At 40.2% G+C, this 11,369-nt stretch overlaps 1 protein-coding gene across 8 annotated transcripts in view; it reads right to left on the reverse strand.

The window, feature by feature from the left end:
• Positions 1-11,369, reverse strand: part of CD47 (CD47 molecule) — a 46,201-nt gene that overhangs the window by 34,646 nt on the left and 186 nt on the right. For 5 of the 8 annotated variants that reach the window (XR_004624631.1, XR_004624632.1, XR_004624633.1 and 2 more), the window contains exon 1: positions 11,092-11,288. The exons of 1 other annotated variant lie outside the window; for it this stretch is intronic. Coding sequence is in view for 4 of the 7 variants with exons in the window: in XM_034657940.1 (XP_034513831.1) it covers positions 11,092-11,137 (46 nt within the window). In the remaining 3 variants the exon portion in view is untranslated. Of the gene's footprint in view, positions 1-11,091; positions 11,290-11,369 lie in introns of those variants that run through there. 2 more of the 8 variants (XM_034657911.1, XM_034657926.1) reach the window with 2 other exon arrangements.

Raw genomic sequence — 11,369 nt, forward strand, 5'->3', positions numbered from 1 at the left:
GGGGGAGGAGAGGGGGGAGGAGGAGGGGGAGGGAGGAGGAGCGGGAGGAGGAGGATTAGTACAATAAGGTGTTTTGAGAGAGGGACCACATTCACATAAAATTGTATTATAGCATACTGTTATAACTGTTTTATTTTATTATTAGTTATTGCTGTTAATCTCTTACTATGCCTAATTCATAAATTAAATTTAATCATAGACACATATAGAAAAAAATAGTATATGTAGGATTGGTACTATGTGCGGCTTCAGGCATCCACTGGTGGTCTTGGAACATATCCCCTACAGATAAGGTGGACTACTATATTCTATCAATTCTTCTCTGGAAAATAAACTGTCATTGCCTTACAAAAGAGGGATTGGAAAAGGAAATGCAATCACTTACCTTTCATCTAACATGTACGAGAATATGGAGAAATTATAGCTGTCTTCCATACTGTTCAGCCATTTATCAACCTTTTTACCTAAACAGTTAGCTGGCTCTTCCCTCAAAAAACAAAGCGCTGACAAATACAATAAAACATTAACTTCAATAGTTCATCCTTAAGATTTCCTCTTTCTACACTTAGAAAATGTGAACAAAAATCAGGAGCATCGGATGTTATTATGCTAAGAACAGAATTATTATTCAGTAACTGCCCACTGAGTTGAATGCTAGGATGCATAGTGGAATACAAAGTAGACAATGTTCAGAAAGTCTGAGTACAAATTAAGCAGTTCATTTAACTTTTCTGTGCCTTGGTTTACTCTGAGTAAGAGGATCAAAAACGAACGCTAGGCTACTTCACAGAATTGTGGTGAGCATCCAAGGAGAAAACACCTGGGCAAGTGCTCTCTTACAATACTGTGCTATAAACATCAGGGGCAATACTATAAAAGTTAGGTGATACGGCATTTTAATGTAATGATCTGGACCTTCTCTGACTGGCAGGTCCACACTGTTTTATTTCTGGGAATCTGCAGTTTGAATTAGCCTCGGGCATGTCCATAATTCACCTCTTCCCACTTCTCTACATTTCTTGTCATCCAAACATTAGGAAGCCTCAGGAAAAACCTGGACTCCCAACTGCATTTTTCCAAGCCTTGGGCTTGTGAATTATCTTCCCTGAGAAAGAAGCCCTGGAGGTGGGGAGGGAGGACCTATAGTGTACAAAAAGAAGTCAGGGTGCATGGGTGGCTCAGTTGGTTGAGTGTCTAACTCTTGGTTTCAGCTCAGGTCATGATCTCAGGGTTGTGGGATCAAGCCCCACGCAGGCTCCGCACTGAGCGGGGAGTCTGCTTGAGGTTCTCTCCCTCCCTCTGCCCCCCCTCACCTTTCTCTTAAATAAATGAATAAATCTTTTTTTAAAGCTTTTATTTATTTGAGAGAGTGGAAGAGAGAGAGAGAGCGCACACACAAGCACCAGCAGAGGGAGAGGGAGAGGGAGAAGCAGACTCCCCTGCTGAGCAGGGAGCCTGACACAGGGCTCCATCCCAGGACCCTCAGATCATGACCTTAGCAGAAGACAGACACTTAACTGACTGAGCCACCCAGGTGCCCCATGAATAAATCTTTTTTTTTTTTTTTTTTTAAAAAGGGAAAAAAGTACGATGCTGGAATGCGAAAGAAAGGAAAGTGTCAGAAAATATACTGAAAGGTTTTGAAATGGACAAAAAGATTACTGAGTGTCCTTTCAATGGAGTGCTGGGAATTGTGGGACAAATTCCTTGGGAATATCTCATTCTGTAGGGGCCTACGCCTTTTACTGTCTTTATCTGTCTGAGCTATTTTACGATTTTGGTAAAACTGATGGCAATGCAAATGATTCATGTCCATAGAGATACAAATAAACTTTGTTCTGCAATTCACTTCTCCCTGGTGGAAGAAGAGAAGATTTCAAAAAATCACGTTTTATTGCCCTGAGGATAATATTGCATCTATTTGAAAATTCATTTCACCATTCCTGATTGCCTATAAATGTGTCTGTTCTCTCAATTTTCTTTTAAAACTGAGATGGTTTTACTATCTTGCTGGTTTACTTGTTAATTAACATGTGGAATAAAATCTTTGATATGTGGTCATTTTGTATGTGAGTCAAGATTTAAAAAATTATTTCTAAAAATTACCCTTTAATAAAAGATACAAGTGAAGAGCTCAGTTATCCTAGCAAACTTTTTTAGAAGGCTCTAAGTAATAAGTGGTTGGTGAAAACTCCACAATTTCATCTTATGTTTCAAGAAAAAATTTTCTAAAGAATACAGAAAGCACTAATAGCACTGCATTTTTTGTTGCAATAAAACAATCTTACAGCTGAAGCAATTTAAGTAGAATAAATGCTATCAATAAAATCCAAAGTAAAATTGACCTAGATAAGCCATAACTTAAATAACCCTTCTGCTAATTAATAATTAAGGGTAGTCCAAAAATGTCACCCCACCAGCTGTTAACTACAGCGTCATCCTCTATAAACATTTATAAAACAACAACAACACAAAGCTACTAAGTAGTAAAATTATCTGATTTGGGTTTTCTCTCTTTTGACTACTGCTTTCTGATGAAATATCAAAGTGAAAAAAAAAGATTTAAAACATAGAGAGCAAATAAAAGCACATAGATAATTAACATGAATAAGGAAACTCTGAATAATCCAGATATGCCTATAGCAGTATAAATCAGATAGGAATAGATAAATATAACCATCAGTGAAGTAAAAGCTACAGATAAATTAACAAATGAAATGGGAAAATTATTTTATATAAAATGCCAAAAATACTGGACTTCACAACCTCTGTAAATACAGACCACCAACTGAAAGCATCTCAGACCACAGTCCTGAAAACAGCTATTATATGTTGCAAAGAAGGCTCAATACATGGTAGTCACAGCACACAAGTCTAGCTCTGAAATGTACAAATGCAACAAACATTTACTGAGAATTACCTGATCTGAAACATTGTGATAGGATGAGGGGATACAATGATGGAAAAAAGCAGGAATTATCTTTCAGAAGCTTTCAATTCTCATTTGGAACAATGATACATACTTTTTATAATGGGAGGTCATAAGTGCTATCCGTTGGTATGAACAAAGTGCTATAGATGGGCAGGAGAGTAATCAGTCTTACAGATTTCTAAGAAAATTTGCATTGCTACTAGGGGAACAACAGAAGATTGTCACAGCTCCCGCCTATCTGAGCCTTCAATCATTTATCTTTTATCTGTTCCATGACCTCTCTCTCTCCTTTTTAACACTTAAATCACTCCCCTTTTGCAAAAGCTTATCGTATACTCTCAAAGAAGCCGTATTTCTTGAGTCCTTTAGATGAGAAGCCAGAAGCTTCCAATACTTCCCACCTATAAATTTACCTGCAACCCCAACTATCCACACCCCCTTCACCTTCCTCCCCTTCACAGTTGTATCCCTTCACCCATTAGTTTTCATTTCTGCCTCCATACCCACTAGTCACCCCAAGGATTTTCCCTAGTTGATTATCAGCTTCCCACACCCCCCCCCATGCTATTTGTTGGTATTCTTTTAACATATAAAAAATTCTTAAATACTAACCAACTTTTTAAAAAATCACTCATACTTGTCTACCCTAGCAACCTAAAATAATAATCTAAATGCATTTCTTCACCTCCTATTCACTTCTTAATCTCTGCCACCTGGTCTCTACCTCTTCACTACAACAGTTCCGCCAAAGCCCCCAATAATCCCTTGTGAAAAATTGAATGTGGACAGTTTACTCACTATCTTGACTACTCTATAGTTCCTGAGCCAGTAGGCAGCTCCTTTCTTGCTCTTTCCTCTTGGCTTCTGTGATAGCTCTTGATTCTGAATTTCCTCTTATTGCTTTGTCTATCCCATTACAGCTTTCTTTCTTTATTGAAATCTATTCCTTGACTCAAAATAAATATTAGTGTTCCTCAAAACTTTATATCCAGCACTGCCCTTCTCCCAACCCCCTGGGGCCCAGCATTCTCTCTTACTCCACAGTTATAACTACCTACTTACTTTTTGTTTAACCAGGCCCCACTTTCTCCTTAACTGCAGACATGGAAAGCCAACTGTCCACTGTGTACTTCCACTTGAATGTACTACAATTCAAAGTCAACATGTCCAAAAACCTATTTACCCTCTTCCTAGCCTCCACCCAAATCCTCACCATCCAAAGTATTTGCTATTATCTATCAGTCAACCAGACCTTGACCTATAAGAATCATACTAGATTCCTCCCTCTCCTTAGCTATGAAGAATTCTTAGCAGGCTCAACCTAATGGTTCCTCAATCCAATGTCTGTTGTAAGAATTAAACATCTATCATCTCTCTTTTGAGATACTGCCATAACCTCTTAACTAGCTCCCTACGTCCAGCTTCAATGTTTTCCCATCTCAGCCCCAATGTATTTTCCACAGTTCTCAAAATAACTGATCTAAATGCAAATGTGCACTCTTCTGCCTAATATACTTTAACAAAACCCCCCCTCCGTTTCAAGCTAAATTCTAGGTGCATTAGCATGTAATACAAACTAGGTCCTTCAAGATCCTGTCCAGTCCCACCTCCTGTACTCCCTCATTTCCAAACTAAGCTCCAATCATAATGACCTCCTGCAATTCCATGAATATGTTCATGCCCACTCACCCCCATCCATGCTTTGGACATGCTGGCAAACTCTTCATCTGGTGTCCAGGTAAGAGCACACACTGTGGAGTGAGACCTTGGCTCAAAACTTGCACTTTCTAGTTGTATAACCTTTGGTGAGTTACTTAACCCCTCATCCACAAAATGTGAATTGAGGTCGTGCATACCTCACAGAGACTTTGTTAAGACTTTATGAGACAATAATATTAAGTTCTTACTCCAGTGCTTTTGCATACATAGGAAATGTTCAATAAATGTCAGCTATAGTTTACTGACTTTGATTCTTCCTGCTAGAACACAAGGGAGGTGTTCAATCCTATTCCTCTTCCCTACCACTACTCAATCGTATTCATTCCCTCCTTACTGCTCCCATTGCTCCCTGTTCAAGTGTTGTCATTGCACTTACTATTGAATCTTGAAATTACTGTTTTACTTAACTGATCTCTCCATTAGGCTCAAACGGTAGAGAAACAAGGACAATGTCTTCATTTGGTATCCTATGGATCCAGGGCCCAGCAAGTACAAACCAATACATTCCTTATAAATATAAAAAATTTAAAGTATGAATCCCAATAAAGGAAAACTGTATCAGAGAGGATTCACTCTTCTTACAGATGCCAAGAGAATCCTCTACTGCTACTCACTTCAATAGGCCTGATTATCGAATCCAGAAGCTACATATTTTAATGGAAAATCCTGAACAAGTCAGTTGCAGATTACATGGAAGAGTTTCTTAAAAATTATACAAGTGTGTTTAAGAATGATCTTCCTAGAGGATGATGTTTAAACTAGGCCTTAAAGGATGAGTAGGAATGATATAGAAAAGGAAAAGTTTTCTAGGCAGAGTATATAACATGTGCAGAGGAATGAGGAAAAGTGAGTAACTGGAGGCAGACGATTCTTCAGGTAAGCTCTAGGAAAAAGGAATGGCTAAGAAATGGTGTAAAGGCTTCCCTGAATGTCATTCTAAGAAACAGGGGCTTGATAATATAAGCAACAGCAAAACACACAGATTTACTTTTTTTTTTTTTTAAAGATTTTATTTATTTATTTGACAGCGATAGAGACAGCCAGCGAGAGAGAGAGGGAACACAAGCAGGGGGAGTGGGAGAGGAAGAAGCAGGCTCACAGCAGAGGAGCCTGATGTGGGGGCTCGATCCCATAACGCCGGGATCACGCCCTGAGCCGAAGGCAGATGCTTAACCGCTGTGCCACCCAGGCGCCCCCAGATTTACTTTTATTTAAAAAAATAATACAGCAGCATGAAGGGTGAACTGAGGGCAGGAAGGGAGATGGGAAAAGGAGACCCATTAAGAGATCATTGCAGGGGCGCCTGGGTGGCACAGCGGTTAAGCGTCTGCCTTCGGCTCAGGGCGTGATCCCGGCGTTATGGGATCGAGCCCCACATCAGGCTCCTCTGCTGTGAGCCTGCTTCTTCCTCTCCCACTCCCCCTGCTTGTGTTCCCTCTCTCACTGGCTGTCTCTATCTCTGTCAAATAAATAAATAAAATCTTTAAAAAAAAAATTAAAAAAAAAAAGAGATCATTGCAAAAGTCTAAGTAATTGACACCTGGAGAGAAGGCCAAAACATTACAGTAAAAAACAAAGAATACCAACATAAGTTGGATGTGGGAAATAAGGGAGAAGAAGAGGAAGGAATTAAAGTTGTTTACTAAAAGTATGTGTAACTGGTTAGATCGTGGATTTTATAGAGAAAAGAGATTTTGGAGATTTACAGGGGAATATTCTTTCAATATTTAATAGGCTGAGTATTAAAGGACCCATGGTACAATGAAACGAGGATGTCCAGTAGACCCCAGGACACACGGACCCAGGTTTAAGAAAAAAGGTCAGAGCTATGAAGACTTGGGAATCACCAAGATCAAAGCTGGTAAGTCAAATTGTGAGCATAAACAAGGTTGCCAAGAGAGTCCCTCCAAAGCAAACCAAGAAGGAACCAGAGAATAAAATGCTGGGGAACACCAGTATTTATGGAAAAATCGTTAAAGAGGAATAAACCAAGGAAGTGAGAAAAAGAAGTGAGAACAGCAAAAAATACCACTGTGAACATCAAAGAAGGGTCTTCATGTGGACAAAATAGATGTTAAATAGGATGGGTAAAAACAGCCTCTAGATTGAAAACTACACCATTAGCTTCTTTATCTACAACAATGTCAAAAGACTAGTGGGATCAAAAGTCAGACTGCATCTGGGAAGTGAATGGGAGGGAAGAACGAAGACGCATTCTCTTTCAATCAACTTTGGAGTGTAAGAAGGCAGAGAGAGAGAAGGCAACAGGAAAAGAGTGGAGACAGGGACCAGGGCAAGGTTTTTTGGTTCTTCTTGTTTATTTGTAATATGGGGTAAAACCTGAGCATGTGTGCAAGCTAGAGTGACGGAGCCAATGGAGAGGGGAAGATCTACGATGAAAGACTGAAGAGTTAAGTGGAGTTGGGCAGGTCTCCAAATGGGGAAAGTGAAAGAGCGGCAGACAGGTGAAAGTTTCCTTGGAAAGGTATTGAATAGGTAGGTATACTTCTGGAACTGGGGGAGGGAAGAGAATGAGATGTTTGCTTCAGATATTGTAGATAAGTTTAGTAATGGTGGGAGGGAAGCTGAGAGAGTCCACACCACACATCCCTATTTTTGCAGTAGAGTAGGAAGTTAATTATCTGCTTGAAATGGATGCTCAGGAATGGGGAAGAAGCCCAACAGTCACTAAGGCAAATGAAGCAAAGATCATGAGTAAAGATACCTGCTGAAAGTAATCCTACCAGTTTTTGCCATCAGATCAAGACCCTATTATGAAGAACTAGAGTCTCAAACCGAATCAGGTTAGAATTAGGGTCAAAAAGGGGGATTCAGACAGATCTCTCCTCAATAGAGACCAAATAGGGTCTAGGGTAAAGTAGGCAAGTCCACAAGGTGTTTAGCTCTGACTCAAAGTAATTCCCTACTAGATTTAAAGTGGCCTTATAAGAACAGAAGTGATAAACCTAGAATTACAGGGGAGAGAGCAGTATCAAGTCAGTAACATCCAGAATTATGGGCTTATCAAGCATTTAAAATATATTAGATGTCACCAAGAAATAAAAACAAATGAACAAAAATCCCTACTCTTTATAAGCTACATTTTAAGTTATTGAGAGGCATACAGTCTGAAATTTATCTGTTATACGCAAGAGAGCCTTGCAAAGTGCTTAGAACATAGCATGGGCTCATACTTGCTTGCAATGGAAAAAGCGGTTTTGACAGACCCTGCACTTGCCAAATGCCTTGCCTTGGTAAGTGTGACATGTATTCAAATATGCACATTTATTCTCTTAATTTGAATCTCAAACTCTAGGGTTGACCAGATTCTGAGTCTTATCTAACTGTCCCATAGATAATGAATGCAATATTCAGAGGAGGGTATAACTATAATTTCTGTTTCAACTCTGTGTAAGTACGAAGGAGAAAAATCCAGGTTCTATTGCCTCAGTCTAGGTATATCAGGATCAAATTTCTTGGGTGCTCTCTCTATATATATTTTTCACTTTAGTACTGCATTGAGTTTAACAAAATTGATCCTATACTAGTATTCTTTTTTTTTTAAATCATGGAAGAACTAGGACACAACGTAAAAGTTGCTTTATGAGAAACCAAGAGTGCATTATATTAGGCTAAGACACAAGATATCAAAATACAGAGATTTTTATCTTGTATAAAAAGCTAACAGCAAAAACCTAAAAGATGGCTAAAATGGCTATATGAAAACTATATCACAAAAAGAACATTAAAGTATTAAAAACAATGCTTATTTGGCTATAGGGGAATGAACATTAAGAAATGCAAGCTTGGTTTTAATAATATGAGTGATTACTGTGGACTTAGAATATTTATCAAACTTAGGAAAAACACCTATTTTTCTTCTGTAGAACCTGGCCTTTCAAATCTCCATTAACAACTCAGTGGCAAAGATAAAACATCTGCCAAAATACAGATGACAGCATAAGCAAGTGTCCTAATGGTAGGCATTTAGTGTAATGCTTTAACACACTGCCTCTAGACTGCTGCGGTGGCCCCATAAATAAATACTTTTAAATAGGCATTTACTTCCTTAAAATGGCAACTTGTGTTTAAAAGTAATACATTCTTTAAGAGAAAAGAAAACATTTTCATTTAAGCAAAACAAATTACTACCAGGCTTAGGCAATAAAACTGTTTTCTAATCATGTGTACCCTTGATTTGAAAAACTCACTTCGAACAAAGAAAAATCATTCAACCACTGAAAAAACAGTTCATGTCACTGTCGTTATCTAAGTCAAGTTTTATTTGCCAGTTACTAAAAACTACTGAAACTACTGATGTGCTTTTAAATAAACTGTAATTGGACTTATAGGGCATGGGGGAGGAAAGGAGGGTAGGAATTCATTCTGTGTCTTATAAACTAATAGGTGGTTTGCAGTTTGCCTGTAAGTAGACAGAAGGGCCATTTCAGGTAACTCCTTTTACTATAAAGGTCAACTGCAACCGAGTGGCTTCCAAAAAACGCCTCTGATTACCAGTCATCTATAAATGAAACTGAAAGCAAAATCCAAATTCAATAAAAATAACCGTACACATCTGTGACTGTTTTACTCATTTTGAATTCTAAATTCAGTCTCTTAAATATTCTGGTTGATAATGACTTGTGTTCTGAGACTGTTACCGTATCCTCATACGTGTTTTGTTTTTTAAACTACATATTAAACACACATAAAATCCACTATATCCTATGGCAAACACGATCACTTTCTGTTTTATAGTCAACACTTAATAGAGCTCAATTGTATAATGCCTCTATTTTGCTTTTTTTCAGGTTATTATTAAGTACAATAAAATACTATAAATTGTGAATTCTGTGACTCTGTAGGGAATTGAGCACATTAATATTGCATGTAAATGAGTGCTAATTATATGTGACTTAACTATTATTAAATAAAGCCTAGCAGAAATCCTATCCCCAAAAGGGGCATTATACCAGTTCTTTCCCATCTGCTTGAAAACAGGACCACTGTTTTTAATATAGTATATGATTTACATTTTTTATTCTTCTGACTAGCTTTGATGCCAGCAGTCTGAATTAGTGATATTTTATTACAAATTTGTAATTTGGTCCAATATGAAGGCTTTCTGATCGCACAACAGGTTTCTGAAATCAGTATTATTTTCGCTATAGTAATAGTAATGGCAACAAGCTATTAATGATGATGACAAGAAATACTACCTTATCTAATTATCAACTCTTTAGATAATAAAGACATCATCAACAGCTCCAACAACCCAGGATGTTTCAGAGATCGGAGAAAGTGGTAAGCAAGAATTTAAAGGCATAATGGAAATGGTTTGAAATCACAAGCGTTTATAAATGGCAGAGTGAGGCTAATAATCAGTTTAAAATCTAATTAATTTAGCATTCTAGAATTAAATGTAACAATTGAGTCTGCTACTCAAATTCAATACTGAATCTTACAAAAAGTTCACAGAAGACTATACAGATGTAAAGTGTGACAGGCACTGTAGAACCACGAAAATTCCTATTCCTCACTTTTTACAGACGAAGCACACGTTAAAAAAAAAAAAAAGCAAAAGCATAATGGATTCCAAAAGCCTGGGGGGGCCAACCGCCTTTGGCGTTTAAAGACACCAAATCCCACTCTGCTGCAAATACGTTTTGACTGGAGGTCTTCATAATTCAAGCGAAATCTGGATTACTATTAAAACGGTTCACCCAAATAAAGTGGAAAAACTTGAACGTACAATTTGGACTACATTAAAGTGGTTGATAGGGCGTGGGGGTAGGAGAGTTTCCAGGTAGCTTATTTCTAGGGTTTAAAAAAAAAAAAAGCGGCCAGAAGATTCTTCTGACTAAATGCTAGGCTGTAAATGCAACTTAATTGTTCCTTTAGGTTTCCTTAACTCTATGTTCATGTGGGAGGGCAAACAGGAGAAATTCCGTCTTGCAGACTTCTCCAAAATGCGCACTTCTATCTCAAGAGGCCCGGGCCCTCCCACTCTCCCTCCTTCATCCCCAAATGCGTTTGAGCATCTAGGAGGAAGAGGGGTGCAAAAGAGGGGGGGGGCCCTAACAGTTGCCACCCCTCGCCTCTGATCGCGCCCTTCCTCTCTACAGTTAATTTTTGCGCGAGATGCACGGCTCAGAATCGTCCTCGGTGTGCATCTGGAGGTGGAGCACGGGGGAAGGAGATACACCCCGCTCTCACCCTGGGGGAAGAGGAAGAGGAGGGAAAGGAAGAAAGGGGGCGCAGGATTACCCGCGGGCCCTCCTACGTTCGCACCCGGGGCGAGCTGGGCCCGCGCGTCCCGCGCTCTGATCACCCTCTCCGGAGCGCCGCCGGGCCAGCCGGGGCGCAGCCCACACACCCGCGGGGGCGCCTCGGGGGCAGCGAAACACGAGCCTCCGAGCCAGGAGAGAGGGGCCACTCACCGCAGCACGCCGAGCGCAGCAGCAGCACCACCACCAGGGGCCACATCCTCGCGGCCGCCGCGGGGTCGCCGCCGGCGCCGCCGCAGGTGTCTGGAGCAGCCGCCGCAGCTGTTTCAAGCAGGATCGGCCGCCACCGCCGTCACGGGCAGGACCGGACGCCGCCGTCCGTCACAAGCAGGACCCGCCGCCCAGGCTGCCTGGCCGCGCGCACGCGCGCTCCTGCCACCCCACGCCCGCTCCCCCCCTTCTCCCGCCGCGCGAGCCGCGCACGCGCACTC

Source organism: Ailuropoda melanoleuca, chromosome 1 (genome assembly GCF_002007445.2).
Source record: "Ailuropoda melanoleuca isolate Jingjing chromosome 1, ASM200744v2, whole genome shotgun sequence".
In the NCBI taxonomy this organism is placed as follows: Eukaryota; Metazoa; Chordata; class Mammalia; order Carnivora; family Ursidae; genus Ailuropoda; species Ailuropoda melanoleuca.